The following is a 20216-nucleotide window of genomic DNA, read 5'->3' as shown; positions in this document are numbered from 1 at the left end:
TCTGATGGTTCCCAGACTCCCAGACTGAGTAATCTCTGCCAGGCCTTTTCAGCTTTTAAAAATAGTATCTTTACTTACTCTATCACAAAATTCTTTACACTATGTTGTAATGATTGGTTTAGATGCCTATCTCCTTCAGCAAAAAAACCTGATTTTAGTAGAACGTCAGTAATACTTGTTGGAGATGGTCAGATCTTTGGTCTTCTCTTTACCCTCTGTGGGTTTTTGTTTGTTTTGTTTTTTGAGATACGGTGGGTTGGAGATTGAACCTGGGACATCATATACAGGAAGCCGGCACTCAACCACTGAGCCACATTGGCTTCCCTGAGTTGGTTTTGTTTGTTTGTTTGTTTTGCTTGTTATTAGTTTTGTTTTTTTCTGAGACACCATAACTGAGCCCAGGACCTCGCAAGTGGGAAGTGGGCACTTAACTGCTTGAGCCACATCCCCTCCCCAACCCTCCGTGTTTTAAGCATTTTAGGTTCTCAGGAGTGACTACAATTCATCAGTTGTCATAGTAGGTTCTGTAATAATATATGTAAGGGACTTACCCACATTTTTCATTAATAGTCTGGTATGTTTTATTTTTATCTAAATTATTCATGCACAGAGTCAAATAGTTTGTCTTATTACAAAAAATAAGCATCATCCCTGTCCTAATTCCTGCTTCCCTAATATAATATTTCAATTCTTCCAGCTGATTCTTTTCAGTGCTAAACAGCATGCTTCCATTGCTTGATTTTTTTAAATGTCCCTTGACAGAAGATGATTTGGTTCCCTTTCACCTATCTGAACCACATGATCACTTATTTTCTCACAATTTTCTTTCCCTAGTTTTTTTCCCCCCCTAGTTTTAATAACTCCCTTCTTTGTTCATCTGCTTGCTTCCACTGACTTAATTTAAACCTGAACTATCCCTAAGATCAGCTCTTGGAGATTGAATCTTGTATCCCACAAAAGGCAAGTTCAGGTTGTAATCTGTGCTCCTGCGGGCGTGAATCCATTAGTAAATAGGACCTTTGAAGACGTTATCATCAGTTACTGTGTGTGGATTCATTTGTGACTATTCAGATGAAATCAAATGAAACCACGGTGGGCCTTACTCCTTATTACTGGAGTCCTTATAAGCAGAGGAAATTCAGATGCAGCGAGCCCATGAAACCAGAAGCCAGAGAAAGCCACGGGAGGAGACCAAGGAGAGAGCTCACTATGTGACCAAGGTGAAATAAGAGCCAAGGAACCCAAGAATAATGGCAAGCCCAAACCAGAGTGCTACAGACTACAGGAGACGGCATGGCCTGTTGAGACCTTGAATTTGGACTCCTAACCTCAAAAACTGTGAGCTGATAAATTCCAGTTGTACAGCCAATCAGTGTGTGGTATGTGTCATAGCAGCTCTGGCAAACTAAGACATATGTTAATGTCCTCTCTATGTTCAAACACAATAGATGTTCTACCAATTTCACCTTCAAAGAGGCTCCCCCAGAACCTCAGACCTGCTGAAACCTGGACTTATTATTCTCAGCCTATTGCATAGATGTCATTCTGGGCTTTCCCTTCACCTTTATCCTGAAGTTTCCCTTCACTTCTTTCCTGTGATAGATTTCATGCTTTCAGGATCCCATTTATTCCTTTTTGGATTACTCTCTTATTAAAGAGGACCATCCTGCAGGAGTGTCCTGAGAAAGGTACAGGGGAGATAAAATGTTTGAGACCTTGCATTTTCTAAAAAAATGTCTTTATTCAACTACCATATTTAATTGGTTAAGTTAGATCAGGTATAGAATTCTACATTGGAAATCGTATTCCCTTACATTCTTTTACACTTTCAAATATTTGAAGACATTATTCTACTGTCTTTAGATTATAATGCTGCTGTTGAACAGTGCCATGTCATCTTGATTCCCTTTGTGTGATGACTTTGGAAATTTTTAGGATCTTCTGTTTTCAGTGTCATAAAATTTCACAATGATATGGACTTTGGAGAGTGGGTCTAATTTAATCTGTTATGCTGGTGCTTATTGATATCAACGTGAAAACTCATCTTTCAGTGCTGAAAGTTTTTCTTGATTATTTTTTTGATTCCCTCCCCTTAGTTTTCACTGTTTTATTTCTGGTATTTCTATTATTCAGGAATCATACTTCCAGGAATGGTCCTTTAATTTCCCAATCTTTATTTTCTATTTTTTATCTATGTTTTTTTGTTCTTGTTTTATAGTTGTAATTTATTCTCTTAAGTATTTGGATCTCCAATTTTTTCTGTCCTAGTGGGTTTGTGCTTGCTTTAAAAAAATTTTTTTTTACATTGACTTTAGTGGCGTTTCAGAAGGGAAGAGAGCATTATGTATGCATGAATTCTGCTATCTTTGACATTAGGTCCTGAATAAGCAGATATAAAAACACAAAATTCTAGATACCATGATTGGTATTCATTTAGGAGTTTAGATTAAAAACACTGCTGGCAATACATGACTTTGTCACATTTTACAAATGACCTGGGGAATATCGCTCTCCTGTGGTGAATTGGGACTCAAACAGCTATGTCTTAACTACACTTAGCAAATCAACAGCAGGTAAAAGTTGAAAGGAATATGAAGAAGGAAAACCATGTAATTTTCTTCTAAGAAAGCCTAGACACGAAGCCATCAGTGCAGGAAGCGTGGTTTAAATGGCATTTCTCCTTTAAACTGATGAGGTGGTTGGACTACTTGTGAACTCTCTTTACAAGTTTCTCCAAACCAGTTTGTTTCTGGTCTACAAGATCCATAATGATATATGGCTGGGTTTTAGGACTCCGCCTCTATGGGGGGAAAATATCCCAGGGTTCTACCACACGATGCAGGCTTTACTTTTGGAAACTTCGGCACAGTTTAACCCAAAAGGCTCCCTCTCAGTCAAGGACAATACGGGGCTCTGGTTCAGGGGCACCACTACTTTCCTCTATTACTCCCTACTTTCACAGAGGATACTAATGCTACCCTCCCTCCGTAGTAGCCAAAGGAATTCCAAGGACAACTCCTGAAACCAATACCTCCTCTTTTCAGCAGTTAACTGAGCACCAACCATGGGACTAGCTACTAAGAACAGTTTATCCACTAGCTCAATGTATCTTCACAACAACTTGAAAAGAAAGGGCTCGTTTTTTGGTGAGACAGCAGAGGCTTCAAGAGGTTAGTAAATGCAGATCTGGGAGGCAGTGTAGGTGCTCTGTCTTGAGAGCACACTCTTAAACACTAGGCGATGCTGCATGAGAGAGAGAGGAAAACCCATGTGTCTTTAGGTGAGACCAGCAGTCGATACACAGGATATTATGCAAGCGCTAGGAAAGAAAAATCCACGATGCTTCAATATGTAAGTGCAGGTTTCTGAATGAGAAAAAAAAATCAAAACCAAAGGAGGAAGTCCAAAGACCCTACAGAGGCCAGATCACAAAGATATCTCAGCTTTGACCTGAGTCTAGAATGTTCGGTAGAAACCTATATTGATAATTAAGCAATGGGACACTTACAGAACGTCTGTTGGAAGTGGGACAACGTTGGAGCTTCGGGGGCGATATTGTAGAAGTGGGTTTTCAGCGCTCCATTGACCAGCAGGTTATATGCCAGATCCGTTATATTGATGCCCACAATTGCAAATGAGTACCTATGAAGTATAAAACAACTGCATGTCACATAGGAGAAATAAGCATTTCAAAATACAATAGGATTGTTTAAATTACTATTAAATTATTTGTCAGGGCACTAGGTTTCCCTTCTCTCTCAACCTATCAAAACCCTAAATTTTGTAACTTAACAGAAAATTTCAGTAATATTTACCAAAAGTACCGAGACTTCATGTGCTTTGACTTGGTGATTCCATTTCCAAAAATATTACAGAAAACAATCAGATGTGGATGAAGTTTTATACACAAGGATAGTCCATTACAGCATTATTATAATGGCAAAGATATGGAAACAATTTATTCTAAAAAAGATAACTGGTGAAATAAATTATGGTAATTCCATATAATGACATATTACAGCTAATAAAAGTACATTTTTAAAGGCTATTTAAGCAGGGTATATAAAACATTATGTATAGAACTAAGTTTTACTATATACAGACATATGTGCATAAAAGAGGCTAGAATAAAATACCACAAAGTATTAATAATTGATATGCTAGAGTAATAAGATTGAGATGAATTTTTATTTTCTGATATTTTCTAAATGTGCTATATAATAAATTGTATATTATTTTTTTTTTAGGCAAGTAAAAAGCTTTTATTTGGGCAATGGGGGAAAGAACAGAGCTTGCTGAGAAATGGGAGAGAAAGAAATACACACCAAGATTTGGTACAGGCCCCTCTAGGCAGAGAGAGCCTGTATATTACTTTTAAAATTAGAATTTTAAATAGGCATCATAACGTGCAGTTTATATTTCCTTGCCCCATTTATACTTATCTAGACAAATTGAAAATTAAATCCTCTTTGCTCATATAAGTTCAGCACAGCAAAAAGGTGTTCCCTGTTTAGAAATATTTTTGAATGAAACAGGGTGTTTTAACTTTTAAAGTAAATTTTTATCTAACAGCCTGATATGTAATAGAAATCCTTAAAAAAAACTACCAAATATAATTTTAAATGATGATTTCTGAAAATTATTTCCATATAAAGTCATTTCATAACTTTCTATGTATGCTTTGCCACAGGGAAAGTAGCATCATATACTCATAGAAATAAGAGTCAAAAACATATAAATGAGGGAAACGGACTTTGGCCCAGTGGTTAGGGCGTCCGTCTACCATATGGGAGGCCCGCGGTTCAAACCCCGGGCCTCCTTGACCCGTGTGGAGCTGGCCATGCGCAGTGCTGATGCGCGCAAGGAGTGCCGTGCCACGCAAGGGTGTCCCCTGCATAGGGGAGCCCCACGCGCAAGGAGTGCGCCCGTGAGGAAAGCCGCCCAGCGTGAAAAGAAAGAGCAGCCTGCCCAGGAATGGCGCCGCCCACACTTCCTGTGCCGCTGACGACAACAGAAGTGGACAAAGAAACAAGACGCAGCAAACAGACACCAAGAACAACCAGGGGAGGGGGGGGAATTAAATAAAAAAAAAAAAAAAAAAAACAAAACATATAAATGAGATCTTTGAAAAATTCAACTGGATTATATATTTCCATCAGGACAAATGGATTTTTACTCTTGTCATCTTTCACCATGCCCTTAGGACATAATTATTGACTAATTTCTGATTATTTTCAGACTGACAACTTTCATATATGAAATCACACTCACCCAATTGCTTTATCCATTCTTTTCTTTTCCCATTCTGCTTTGCTGAATTTGCTAAATGAATGAATAAATAAAATTGAATTACTAATTGGTACTTGCTCTCTTAATGCTAATGGTGTCTGTAACTCCTTTCTCAAACACTAATAAATTTAAACCTTTAACAATTTGAAAAGTTACAATAAACTTATATAAAGCTCAGGAATGGAATTATTTAGAGTCAGGCTACTTACCCACTATTCACTTTAGAACAGCATTGAGAGACAGTCCTCATGAAACCTTGCCCAGTAGCTTTCTTTTTCTCTAACTAGATGCTACTTCATCCTTTCATAATACCCTACTGCATTTTGTTTGGTTTTATCTCATAGCATTTATTTTGCTCAGCCTTATTTGTGATGCCTGACACCAGCAGATACCAAATAAATGTTAATTGATCAAATGAATGAGTTACTAAAAGAAAGAACAGAAAAGAATGAAGGAATGAAAGAAAGGAAGAAAGAAAAGAGATTTTAAAAATTCTGTTCCAGCAAGTTCTGGGGTATTTCCTCAGGCGAAGTCAGCTAAGCCACAGCAGTTCTACTGAAATCTGTTTAACAATTTGAGCTTCTGAATAAGACTGTTTGAAGAAAGAGTTCTAATGGAGAAGCAATTTGAAAATACTCTTAAAAGAGTATTTGAAAATACTCTTGCTTTTCCCCAGTGATGGTTAATTTCATGTGTCATCTTGGTATGTTATGGAGCCCAGTTGGTCAAGCAAGCACCAACCTTACTGTTAATGTGAGCTTATTTTGTGGATTTAAATCATTAGTCAGTTGATTGCACCTATGGCTGATTACATCTACAGTCAACAAAGGAGACCGCCTTCAACAATGAGAGAAGTCCCATCCAATCAGTTGAAGGCAAAAAAGGAGGACTGATGATTTCAGCAGTCAAAAAGAATTTCCATCTCTGCTTCAGCCAGCTGGCCTCTCCTGGGGAAGTCAGCAAAACCTTCACCAGAGTTGCCAATTTGCGGCCTGCCCTCCGGGATTCAGGACTTGCCAATCTCCACAGTGGGATGAACCAATCCCTATAAAAAATGCCTTAATATCTGCATATGTATATGTAGGTAGGTTGGTTTTGTTTTTTTGAGTGCCTATCCTGTATTCCCATCCCTCTTCAAACTGCCAGTGTCTTGTGGGTACAGACAGTTCCGGTCTTCTTTGTGACTTGATGTATTTTACTCAGTGTCTTACCAGAAAAAATGTACATAGCATTGGAGCTAAACAAAAATTTTAAACTAGAGTTAGTATGGGCACGTAGTTTCTATCTAAGAAGGAGAAAAGCATTCTCTAGACTACACTGCAAACACTACATCAGAACACACACACACAATACACAGCACAGAAACATCATGCAAATCTATTTTAATTCATGTGCTTTCTACTCTGTAAACAACTGGCTATCATCCCAAGTAACTGCCTTTAATTCATGTTAAAATATGTTACCTCTTTTAAAAGTGTAATGGTCAACAAATAAATCAATTATCCAAAGAAGCATCAAGGAATTTTTACCCTTTAAGATTCATATCCAAACTAAAATGTGAAAGGTATGTGAAAGGTAGGAAGTTTTATATATACGAATTTATAAGCATCTCTATTTTCTCTTCGAGAAAACTTTAATACCTAGTGTCTCTACACTTGTTAAATTAAATCTCTGTCTACATTAGAAATACAAGGAAAGGTCAAATGACCTCCATTCACTTGATAACTTATAAGATACCCTGGCTCAAACAGAATGGATCCCTCTCTTCAAGGGAAAAAAATAATCTAATAGTTAAAATTCTCTTAAACTGGAATCCACTTTTATCCCTCAAGTTACTGCAGGACTCAAAAGATGGGTGTGCACAGGCACAGTGGTGTGTAATGCTCACTGCAGGATGCACAGCAAAGACTTTCCTCAGCTCAGGACCTGAGAGAACCTATGTTGACATCACGGCTCATCAATATACACTTCCTCTAGACACTGGTGAAGGACAACAGTGTTTCCAAAACATTCTGATGTGTATGCAGTGACATGTACACCAATTTGAAGTAATTAATATATATGAACTTTAGCTATTCAGTTTTATTGTACCTTGAGGGACAGAGGATGGTGGTTTTATCTCCATGCCTATATACACATATCTATACACACAACACACACATGCTAGACTTTTCTTAAATAGGAATGTTCACAAAAAACACTCAAATCTTGGTTTATATAACTATACAAATAGGTTTTATATTTATACAGTTTATAAAGCCTTTCTTTGAAATGCCGCATATACAAAACTAACCCCCTCCAATGGTTTATCCAAGAAAATTTTGGGCTTATGGTCACTTTTCAAGGACCACGGAGGAGTTGTGTTTTCTGGTTGGTATCCCTTTTGGCAAGACACACAGATTGCACAGTCAATTTAATTAGAGCCAATTCAGGGTCTTGATGTTACAGAAAGATGCTATTTAGAAAACCTCATTAAAAAATTAAAGTAGCTTGATTTTTTAACCACGTAATATATGAAGAAAGAGCCAATGATTTTAGTGTTTTTCTTAAAACAAATAACAGAAGCTGACTTTTTTATCTTTTGCATTTGGGAAGCGTAATATAATTTAATGCATCTTAGCCAAATGAAGCTAGAATGAGAATAATGGGGATGGGGGTGAGGAACAAATCAACTTATTCTTGAATTCCGAAAACGTTATAATAAAATTTTGGGTTTATGTAGCAAAACTGAACATTAACAAGTCACAATTATACTATAACATATATTGTGTGCACTTTATGATAATCAAATTATAAGTACACTAACAGAAAAACAAATTTTCTCCATGCAACAAAACTCCCAAGTAAAGGGTCCCTTTCGGGGACATAGGTAGGGTGAGCGCGTGTGGTGAGTTGCTCAGCCTTCAGGGGGAAGTGTTTAAAACGCTTCTCCTCAGGGACAGTAGTGGCTGTAGAAAGGCTCTTTGACATTTCCCATCACGTTAGTATAATCTAGTTTTTAGTTCACACGAAGCCCAAATATAATTAACGATATTTGATTAAAAAGTTGGGAAATGTCTGCTTTTTGAAAAATTTTCCTGGATTTAGATATCTTCTAAAAATCTTAAACAAACTTATTCTAAACTAAATAAAAGCAACAAAACGCAAAAACAAAGGAAAAAATACCTTATCTCCTCTTTAGTGATATCTCTTCATGTAATCAGAGAAAAAAAATTTAGAAAGGTGAATGAAAACGCAAATAATTTAGAATCTAGAGTTTCACAGAATAACAACAGAAAAATCCTCAGCAATTCCACTGTCTCAGCTGGTTCCTGATTTCATGATTTCCTTTACGCCTTGCATTCATCTCCCTATCACCCTGCCTTGCTTCAAACTCCTCCTCCCACTCTGCTTTCTCTTCTTCCACATCTTTCTGGACACCAGTGATCCTATCAGTCTCTCCTTCCCCACACTTTCCTTGGGTTTTTTCTTTAAAAAAATTTTTCAATTGTAGAAACATACACATATAACTCAAAATTTTCCATTTTAACTATGACAAGAATTCAATTAAGTGGTATTAATTACATTCACCATCCTATGTTACCATCACTAACATGTTACCCAAACTTTATTACCACAGATAGAAACTGTTCCCATTAAGCAGTAATCCCCCACTCCCCTCAATTCCCCTACCCCCTGGCCCCAGATAACCCATGATCTACTATCTCTCTCTCTGAATTTGCTTATTCTAGGTATTTGGTATAAGTGAGATCACACGATATTTGTCTTTTTGTGTCTGGCTTATTTCGTTCAACATATATCTTCAAAAATCATCATGCTGTGGCATGTTTCAGTCCCTTTCCAAAACTGCATATGCCACTTGAACCATGGCCCTCTATCCCCTCAATCCCATCATAATGCCTTAAATTCCAACCCTCCTATTCTGCACTTGTCAAGATGCCTATTCGAAAGAGAGCTCTACGTTGCACTTCTGGGAGGTTGACTAGCCTGAGAATCTCATCAACAGATCCCAGTGGAAGATGAAGTTAACTCTGTAGACTTTATCCAAGCCCAACACATTATCCCTAGTTTCTTGTTCACTGAGACAGCAAAACGGAAGGCAGAGAATTTACCTAAATTTTAAAAAGAAAAACATAAAACAGTAAAAGTGCTTTGTGAAGCACTGGGTAGAATGAAAACCAACCAGGAGAAGAAAAGAACGCAATCCAGAATCCCATTCCCATGCTACTCACAGAGCCTCTTTCCACCTCTCCCATCCCTGAATTCTGATATGCCCCTAAAAATATCATTCCCATTGATCCTCGGATTGAATCAAAAGAAAATGGTTAAAACCCGACTGCAACCTTGTTTGAAGGATCTTTTTTTTTTTTAGGTACTGGGGCCAGGAATTGAACCTGGGGCCTCATGTGGGGAAAGCTGGCACTCAACCACATCAGCTCCCCTTAGTTGGTTTTTCATTTGTTTACTTGTTTTGCTTTTGTTTTTAGGAGGTATTGGGAATCAAACCCTGGACCTCCCATGTGGGAAGCAGGCACTGAACTGCTTGAGTCATATCTGCTCCCCAGAAGGATCCTTAGTGGGCCTGTTAAAAGCCAAGGCTGAGAAGGAGGTTTGATTTAATCTGTGCCCTTTAAACCTAAAACACAAACTGCAGGCGGACTCAGAACTGCACAGCCTCCAAGCACATCTCCTTGTTGGCACCGAGACTTGGGCAGTTCTGAAGTCCTCTGCATTTCATCTCCTCACCTTTGGGGCCCAGAGTTACACAGGTCCCTGGTGTAGTCACGTCTTTCTGTTCTGTGGAATCCAAAACTAAATCTCATGCTGGCCTCTTTTAGAGAAATAGGTAGAAAGAGGAAAACAACTTCCTTCCTTCTCTTCCTGCTAAGGGTTGGTGAGAGAACCATCTAAAACATTAGCGGATCTGAAAGTTCTTTCCAACCATTCTTAATCACACCAACTCCACAGGGAGATAGACAATTATCTGAGATGTCCACTTAGATTTCCCTCTCTTCAGTAAAATGTGTATTTTCAACTTGTCAAATTTCCACTGAATATTTTCTTTTATTTTTTTATTCCTTTATTAGGAGGTCCCAGGGATTGAACGCAGGACCTAGCACATAGGAGGCAGGCACTCAACCACTGAGCTACATCTGCTCCCCTTCCACTGGCTATTTTAGGTAAACATGTATGCCTTTAAAAATAATATTGTGTTATGAAAAAAATGACAGGAAAGGAGAGGTATAAAGCCTTACCCATCTTTTATTCAGTAATTACCTGCATTTTGGATGAAGAGAGTCAGAAAGGATCTGCTGAGCTGCTGTGGCATCCCTTTCCGCAAAATACCTGCAGTTGGAAGGAAAGGAGACCTTGACTCCACGCTGTTGAACATATGTCTTTTAACTGCATCGACTCCCTTATGGTGGGAGAAATGGATACTGGCTGAAGATTATCACTTGTTTTAAGCACTCTCAGGGAGTGAAAATGTTTTTTCCAGGAGAGGATTTTCCGAAAAGAAATGGTACGGTAGGGTTGCTATGAAATCCATGTAGATTTTGAGAGGTATCCAGTAGGTTTGAAATCTTAATTATGAACATTGTCGTTCCCCAGAGAACCAAGGGATTCTTATGAAGCAGGGTCCCGGGTGGAGGTGGGATCGCCTGGCATCTGAGGCCCTCGGGTGGCGGACGCCTGGGTGAGGGGCTTGGCAATGGGCTGTGGTGTCCAAAGGGCACCGAGAGCAGTTGGGAGAGGGTGTGTTTCAAGTGCATTTTCCTTTAAGATTATTCAATGGGTATTTGAATTCTGGACAAATGGAAAATATCCTAATGGAGCTTAGAGATGTTAAAAAACAAAATTCTGTTCTGGGAAGAAGGGTGGTGAAGTTTCCTAATATATACAAAAAATCTGTATTTCCTCAAAAAAGATGTCATAAAAAGAGATTCATAAAGACTATTATAAAACTATAGCATATATTAATTGGATGAATATATTTTCCCTGCGTAAATCTAAGATTATAACAAGCACTTAAGTTTTCTCTCAGAAAATTTAGACCTAAAGTGAATAATTTTTATAGGAGGTATCAGGGATTGAACCCAGACCTTATACATGGGAAGCAGGCGCTCAACCACTGAGCTACAGCTGCTCCCCTAACGTCAGCAATTTTGATATGCATGGCCATGATTATTAATGAAACTGAGTCTCTTTTCACACTTTGGTTGCTTATCTGGATTTCCTCTTTTACATCTTATCTGCCATATTTCTGGGTCTAGTATATCTACAAATGGCCTTAAATAACCCTACAGAGACCACACTGGATATGGAGCCTTTATCATTTAGTGTCAAAAGTATCAGTCTTCGTTTGTCTTTTTACTTTGTTTATGGTGACTTGTCAAATAATTTTCAATTTTAATGTGTGAAATTTACCAATTTTTTTCCTATATGGTTTACACTTTTTTGGGTATCATTAAGAGATCCCTCCAAATATCTTAGATTTTCTCCTAAAAACTATGAAGACTTATTTTTCACGTTCAATTTTTGCACTGAGTGGAGATGATTTAATTTTTCCGAATGGAAGGTTTATGGTCCCAATGCCACTTGTTCAAAAGCTCATCCTTTCCCCATATTTGTAAAGCCAACCCGGTCATTAAAATTTACTTTCTATTCACTCATATTATATTCTAATGCAGCATTTAAAACAACTCTTAAAATAATGGGTGGTTTTTAAACCTCCTAAATTTGGAATAAAGGGGGAAATCTAGGGGAAAATGAGGTGCCATCAAACGTGAGTGAGGCTAAATTTCTTTTAAAGATAAATAACTATCACCACTGAAGGGTAGTGTCAAAAGGACACAGGCACACTGCGACTTGAAAAATGACAACAAACGTTTGAATTTAAGCATCAAAAAATAATGACTGCAACTGCTAAAATCACATTAAATACATAAAAACAGGAGTTCAACATGATATTTAAGAAATAGATAAAGCCAAAACAAAACTGCTCAGTGATCACCAGTGAAGGGAACTAGGGCAATCCCTCCTCTGAAAATTGGCAACTAAAGGGAAAAATGGAGATCTATCCTGCCTGTATTTTAGAGAAATCAAGCAGCCTAAATTAAGTAAACTTCACAGAAGTACAGCTAATTGTGGGAAGAATATCGGAACTAGAAAAGCCCTTTCTGCACGATCAATTAGTTGATGCAATGCTCAAGGAGGAAACCTCTAGACTAAGGACTGGTGGGGTCAGCACAGTGGAGCCCTTGATGCGTCTCAGCACCATCCTGGGAGGGCTGTGACGTGAACCCGATTCAGTTCAAGCCTGTATGAACAACTCCAATTCTCAGGCACATGGAGGTCGGTTACAAGTGCAGACAGTTCCAGACTGTGGGATGTTTTACCAGACACCTGACCTGAAATTTCCCACAAGATAATGGGGAGCGACAGCAGGGGGAGGGGCAGAGGGGGAGAAGAGGCCGCTTAACTAAAGAGACCCAAGAGACATAACTAAACGCAATGTATAGACCTTAGTTGGATCTGAATTAGAACCAGCCAGCTGTAAAAAGCCATTTTTGAGAGAACTGGGAAATCTGAATATGGATTAGATATAGATGATACCAAGGAATTATTGTTAGTTTTTAAGTGTGATTATGGCATGGTGGCTAATGTAAGGAAATGTTCATATGCTTTAGAAATGCATGTTAAAATATGAGGGTGAAATGGGATAAACCATATAGGATTTTCATTAACATAATTTTGCAAAAAAAGTTATATATGGCAAAACCTTAATAATTATTGAATCTGGGTAATCAGTGTAAGGGGGTTTTCTCTGCTTTTGTATATGCTTAAAATTTTTTATAATAAAAAAATTAAACATAAGTACACATGAGATTTGCATAAAAATTCCATGAACTCTGCAGATATAAAAGCAAGATGGTAGTAGCTTTTAAAATTTTATGAATCTTGAGTTACCTCTTAGAGAACTTGAATGTTTCCTTGGAGTCTTCTGGAAAGTGGATCCTGAAACTAATACCTCCACTTTGTTATCAATATGAGACCAGAATATCAAATCAATACTCAACCATTCTTCATTTTACTTACTGTAAATTGTACAGTCCCAGAAGTCCCATTCCTCGAAAATCTGTTTTAGGATCATCACCTTGGAAACCAATTTCACACCACTGCTTAGAAATTCGAGACTCTAGTGGAATATTGGGCTTCAAGAATTTCCATAACTGGAGACGAAAGAGAGAATTACACTGTTGATATACACACACAAATATTCTCTCTTTATTTTTTCAGTTCAGATTCTGTAAACTACATTATTAGAAGGAGCTTTGCAAAGCTGAATATATGCAAACAAACTAGAAATAAAGGACTGATCATCTTTCAATTTATCTTGGACAGCAGTTCTCAAGGACTCCTTGGATCCATCTAAGACCTTTTCATGGAGTCTGGGAGGTAAAAAGTATTTAATATTTCAAAATAAACTAACACATTATTTGCCTTTTCACTCTCCTTCTCTAATGAGTCAATGTACAGAAGAATTTTCCAGAGGCTGTATGATATATGATTAGGTCACCACTCTGGAAGTAAATGGAATATCTGCTTGCGTTTCTTAGAGTTTACCATTTTTTTTTGTTTTGTTTTAATTTCTATTGTGTGTGTGTATCTCTCATAAAAGCTCTTTGGAGCCCTCGAAAATATTTTTGAGTATAAAGGGAAAGGGAGAGCACGAAAAACTTTGAGGCAATCCATCATTCAAATCAGAAAATGCTTATTTAACTTTATATCAAACTGTCTGCAGAGTTGTAAACAAAAAGAAAAACGGACTGACTTGAGCTTCCTTTCTTAGGTCTCACCTACAATAGGAGAGTAAACATTATCATGTTGCTGGACAACAGAAGGCCACCAAAGACCACCAATGTTTGCGAATAAATCTCAAAACAAATTTTAATCTTTAAAAGGTGCCTAAAGAATCTCAATTACAATCAACTGTATAATAATGAACAAATACAAATTCTAAACAGTATGATCTTTTCTGCTTAATGACTTGATTCTAACTTCTAAGTTTTCTATAGAAAGATTAACTTCAAACCTAGCACATATCGTCACTTTAGTGAGGGAGGGAAAATGACAGCCTCTGTGGTATAAAAATGCAATGCTCGAAGTATAAGTTCTTTCTAATAGTGATTAGCATGTGAGAAAATTTACCCTTTAAACTATCAAAACTATTTTATATTGCAGCTTCATTAAAGACAAGGCACAAATACAAATGTAAAATTTCCTTTTTACTATTTCAGAAATAATTCAACTTCTAAATTGTCTATTTCTGCATTATATGGATTTTAAAGCTAAAACAGTACACACTGTGCTTTATGGAGAATTCTCTAAAATTTAACATAATACAGTGAAAGAAAATATAAACTTAAAAATGTTGTAATTCATCTCAGTTCTTCTTGGTACTAATCCAAAATTACTTATTATTCTTATGATACAATATTTTATCTTAGTGGCAGGAATGGTAAATTTGATTTATCTAGAAGGTGAGAGAAAACCTTCAGAGGAACAAAAGTAAATCTTTCATGCCTGGAAGCAAATTATGAAACACGGGGGAGTAGATGTAGCTCAAATGGTTGAGCGCCTGCTTCCCAGGTATGAGGCCCTGGGTTCGATCCCCAGTACCTCCTAAAAAATATATGAAACATGGGTATAAGAAACCTTTTTTTTTATATTATCCATATAGGATTTTGTCAGTGCTCAGTATTCATCAAAACAAAATATTTCTGAGTTCATCAGAAGAGTTCTAAATAATAAGAGACCAGTGAATCACTCATAAAAGGTCTTTTAAAAATTCCTTTAGCAATTGATTTGATCATTGCTACACTGGAAAAACAACAATAAAATGTAATAATTATCATATTCATTTGAATAATGATTTGAAGTAACTTTAGGGTCCTACACAGTTTTAAAATAACTGGCTTCCAATGAGTTACTGAAGTAAAATGGCAAAAGCAAGCATTTCATTTCTATGGGTAGTTATAAACCTCAATCGCTAGGCCAATACAAAAGTCTGACAGAGTAAGAACTTTGAAAAACGAACACTTTAAAAATAAACACCATTCTAATGATTTCATGTATCCAGACTGGACTAATGGCTAAAAAAATGTTCTTAATTAAGGTCTTAATCCTATCTGCTTTAATAAGGGTCACTTTCTTGGAAAATGAAAGCTGATTATGCTGAAGTCCTTCTATGAAGTACGCGTCTATCTTTCTCGTGAGCTGCCCGAGTTCCTGGGTTCTCTTCTGACAGATCGGCTCTTCCCTGAGGAGGTGAGGGAAGGGGCAGACTCTGCCTCAGGAGGAGGCCATCTGTACCCCTGAGGCCGAGTGGAGACCTGAACTGAGGAGGGGGCCTCGGAGGGTCCACACCGAAGTCTGTGCTCCTGGGAGGAGTCATGACGAAGCCAGCTGCCTCGAGGAGATGGGTGCTAGGAGAGGTTCCCCCGGCAGATGCCGGGCCACGGCTGTGGAGGCCCCATTTTGAGTCAGACTGTCCCACAGGTCAAGGGCTTTGGTCTTTGTACTGGGCCTCTACTGTCGGCTTTTTTGGAAACGTCAACCTTGTCTTGGTTCTGATGCCCAAGAGAAAGGGCAAGGTTTCTCTCTGGCTCAAGCCAGGGGCAGCTTCTCACCCTGGCCACCAGGGCACTGTCTTCCCAGGGCCAATCTTCGAATGTTAGGGTATTTTTTAAAATGGAAAAATGCTAATTTTTAATATAAATGGGGAAAAAGCTTATGTTATTAAGATCATGAATCCACCTAAAATTTTGCCTTCATTATTTGTGAGAAAACTTTTACTAGAAATGTCAATTTGAATAATTCATGAACAGTGCTACATGAATATAAAGTGATATTAACTATCATCCCAGCCTATGTTCAAATGATCAAAAAAATCCAGATTTTAAAAATATTTTAGGACTCTAAGTGGAAACCCTGATAATGTTCTCCTACGATTACAAGCAAAGCACTTACACAATATGGTATTATCTGAGCCTCTGAACCAGGGGCTGGCAAACTTGGTCTGAGAGGGTCAGTTAGTAAACATTTTAGGCTTCACAGGTCATACGGTCTAACTCTGCCACTGCAGTGCAAACCCAGCCACAGGCAATACACAAAGGAACGAGCACAGCTGTATTCCAAGAAAACTTCCTTTAGAAAACCAGGTGGGGGAAAAAAAACAAAGAAACAAAAACCAGGTGGTAAGTCAGATATGACCCACAGGCCTATTTGCTGATCCCTACTGGAACCAATTTTATGGAGTGGTAACAAGGGTATTATCATCCATTTCAAAGAGGAGGAAGGCTAAGCTCAGAGAGTTAAATAAAAATCATGGGCCAGGCTGTGAACAAGACATGGCTTTCCTCTCAAAAGGGAGTGTAGGGGAATGGATGCAGCTCAAGTGGTTGAGCGCCTGCTTCCCATGGATGAGGTCCTGGGTTCATTCCCCAGTACCTCGTAAAAAAAAACAAACAAGAAGGCGAAGAAACTGGCTCTCATTGGGTAATGGATATAGTTTAGTTGCTTCTCACGTATAAGGTCCTGGGTTCAATCCCTGCTACCACATTAAAAAAAAAAAAAAAAAAAAGGTGTAGGACAGTAGTTTAGGGCCCTTTCTAACTCTGTGAGCATGTGCAGTCAATAACTGCCCAGCCTCCATTTCCTAATAGGAAAAATGAGAATGATACCAGTACCTTGCCCCTAAGATCACAGAGATATCTCAATGAGAAAAAGCTGTAAAATACTTACTGTCATCACTGGCACATATGAAGCACTCAAACCATGTTTTTATTATGAATTTTATTCTCATATGAGGAATTCGAATAAACCTAAGAGGAAAATAAAGGTCCCAATCCTAGGTTCAAACTCAGGGCGTAAGGACTTAAACCCTGAGCGGGCTTCTGCCTTCTGCTGTGTGAATAGCAGGTGACGGGGGAACGGCAGGAGCAAAACCTGCACGTGTGGAATGGGGTGGCCTCTTCTGGGTCGCGGTGAGACTGGGGCATGTGCTGTACGTGGGTATACAGGAGACGGAGCTTAGAGAAACAAATGGGGAAGGGGCCAGAATGCCATGCTAAGATGCAAGGGGTTTCTATTCTAGGACGTAAGGTGCCCAGCATTTTTAACTTGGGAAATAACATGACTAGATCTGTGTTTTAGAAAAGCCCTCCAGAGTATTTTAGAAGATGCACTGGAGGAAGGGAGAGGCTAATGGCTGAATTAAAAAGCTCTTGTTGAACAGCTCAGGATGGAGGTGATGGCTGGAATCAGGTAGTGGGCAAGGAAAATAGTTGAGAGATATTTTGGGGGTGTTCTAGGGATGAGATTTATTGATTTTTGTAGATACTGAGAATCTTCCCAATCAGACTACATAAACCACGGTTTTCCTCAAAGTGCCTAACACAGTAGTGGTTTTACGAGTTGCATAAGTCAGAGCCTGAACTAAAATGCTTGTAGTTTGCTCACCTCTAAAATGCAAGTAACAATCATCACCTTGTTCACAGCATATAGCTGTGACAATCAAAAGTGGTAACACATAGGTATTTAATGACCACAGATAAAAGTTGTATGAAAAAAGATCCTGACATGCATCCAGTGAACTTCATGAGTTCTGCCCACATTTGATGAAAACCTACTGTGTGCCAGCACATGTATGAGGTCAGCTAAAGATGATGCACAGCAGGTACTCAACTGCCATTAATCAATTTTGAGGGCACCTCCACCACGCTAACGAATTGCTCAGGTGCGATGGCCAGCCTGTTAATTATACCTCTTTTCTCTGTTATTCACCTCTTACTGCTCACCCTTAGGCCATTTTGTTGAACTTGACTGTCAGAAAAAAAAGACAATAAAAGGATATGAAACTCAGCCTGTATGTTAGCTACAAATTAAGAAGGGAAGAAGAGAAGAAGAAATACTACTGCCAAGAATGAGGTTTCTTTAATTTTTAATGAGTCACATTGGATCCAGCACTAATTAGCAGAGACAAATGAGTCATCTGCTTAAGTACTTATGTACACAAAAACACACACTCCTTCACACAAAAACAACAGGAGTATAGTTTCTGTAGATATTTTTCAATAAAATAAATGTAAGGCAGCTAAACAAATGTTTTCTTCCTATTTTGTTACTGCCATTTTGACTTCTAGAAAAAGGCAAGGAAGGACTTCACACTAAAAAGACCTATATTCAGAAGTGAAGCTTAAAAAAAACATTTCATATGAGTTGCCCTAAAGGTTGGTCTTAAAATTTTTAACTCAAAAATCAGTATTTTGAGGTAAAATTTTATTGATGTTGAAAATATACCATTCAATCATGTAAGATTTTTAAGATTTTGCTCTGATAGACAGAAGGAGTAATTGTTAACTCCGTATTATTCTTTGAACATTTCTAATATACCACATATAAACCATTACCTCCTCTTCTAATACTCTCCAAGTTACATGAATAAATAATCACCATTAAGATCTTGGGTAATTTCCCAAGAGGGCTATTGCTGAAGCAGAAACCAACTTCATCTTCTCCGATGTGTATTAAAAGTCATAAATGAAAATCCCAGGTCACTATTTGACAAATGATATTTTGTCTACTGGTTTTTAACACATTAAACACTCTAACTTGAGCCAAATGTGAGCCCACAGAAATCACTGTTGATGCTTTTTCAGGCTACGAAAGAAATTGTCGTTAAACTTCTTGCATGAATTTTCTAATGATAAATTTACCTTCATCATCTGAACAAACATGAAAACTAGATCTTAATAACCAGCTACTGTGCCCATGTCTTATTTATCTTTTTTAAATCTTTGTCTTTTTTTTTAAAGATACATAGATCACAAAAAAATGTTATATTTTAAAAAAAGAGGTTACCATATACCCCCCCCCCCCCATCCAACCTCTCCCACATCAACCTCTTTCATCATTGTGGCACATTCATTGCATTTGGTGAATACATTTTGGAGCACTGATGTACCGCATGGATTATAGTTTACACTGTATTTTACACTCTCCCCCAACCCTTACAGTGGGGTGTGGCAGGATATATAATGTCCAGCATCTGTCCCTGCAATATCATTTAGGACAATTCCAAGTCCCGAAAATGTCCCCACATCTCATCTCTTCTTCCTTCTCCCTGCCCTCAGCAATTTCCCTGGCCACTGTCTCCACATCAATGCTACAATTTCTTCCATTGCTAGTCACAACAGTTCTATAGTAGAATACCAATAAACCCATTCTAATCCATATTATATTCCTCCATCCTGTGGATCCTGGGATGGTGATTTCCACACGACCTCTAAATTGAGAGGGGACTTAGATCCCACATGGCTGATGGATGCGATTCTCCTGCTTGCAGTTGTAGGCACTCTCGGTTCCCTGGTGTGGTGGTTGACCATCCTCACCTCCCTGTTAGCTGACCTGGATACTCTATTATTTACCTTTGTACTCCAATGTCAACACAGAGGTCAGTATGTAGCAGGTTCTTGTCAAATGTTAGCTGACCTAACCAAGTGACATAACCCAGTCACTTTAGAGCATGCAAGGACTAACCTTCAAAAGCATTTCTTCATGTTGGGGATTATCAGAATCATAGGGCTCTCTACGCAGTTTTTCAACATCTGCAATTAGGTTTCTGTACCCAACAATTTGCAGAAGGCAAGCCTGAAGAGAGATTCCCAACCTAAGGTGTTCAAAAAGAGAAGAAATACAAATGAGGAAAATAAAACATATATTTATTGGCATTTGTTCACTTGATGCATGTTCAACAGAACTTCTCCTATTCATGTAAGATAGAGCAAACTGCTCAATTATCATCTATTTAATAGCACAATTCTTCCTGAAGCTCCACCAAGAGAGCTGTAGAAATTGTCTGCATT

At 38.1% G+C, this 20216-nt stretch overlaps 1 protein-coding gene across 7 annotated transcripts in view; it reads right to left on the bottom strand.

Moving 5' to 3' along the window:
• ELMOD1 (ELMO domain containing 1) overlaps nucleotides 1–20216 on the bottom strand; it is a 72387-nt gene that overhangs the window by 7006 nt on the left and 45165 nt on the right. For 4 of the 7 annotated variants that reach the window (XM_071212312.1, XM_058289415.2, XM_071212313.1 and 1 more), the window contains 6 exons: nucleotides 19891–20020; nucleotides 13387–13520; nucleotides 10567–10635; nucleotides 8455–8478; nucleotides 5272–5322; nucleotides 3509–3642 (listed from right to left, as the gene is read on the bottom strand). In XM_071212312.1, the coding sequence (XP_071068413.1) occupies nucleotides 3509–3642; nucleotides 5272–5322; nucleotides 8455–8478; nucleotides 10567–10635; nucleotides 13387–13520; nucleotides 19891–20020 (542 nt within the window). The remainder of the gene's footprint in view (nucleotides 1–3508; nucleotides 3643–5271; nucleotides 5323–8454; nucleotides 8479–10566; nucleotides 10636–13386; nucleotides 13521–19890; nucleotides 20021–20216) is intronic. The other 3 variants (XM_012529987.4, XM_058289416.2, XM_071212315.1) reach the window with 1 other exon arrangement.

The sequence above is a fragment of the Dasypus novemcinctus genome, chromosome 27 (assembly GCF_030445035.2).
Source record: "Dasypus novemcinctus isolate mDasNov1 chromosome 27, mDasNov1.1.hap2, whole genome shotgun sequence".
NCBI classification, from domain to species: Eukaryota; Metazoa; Chordata; class Mammalia; order Cingulata; family Dasypodidae; genus Dasypus; species Dasypus novemcinctus.
Note: the sequence above shows the minus strand (reverse complement) of the source record. Positions and strands in the feature narration are given on the sequence as shown.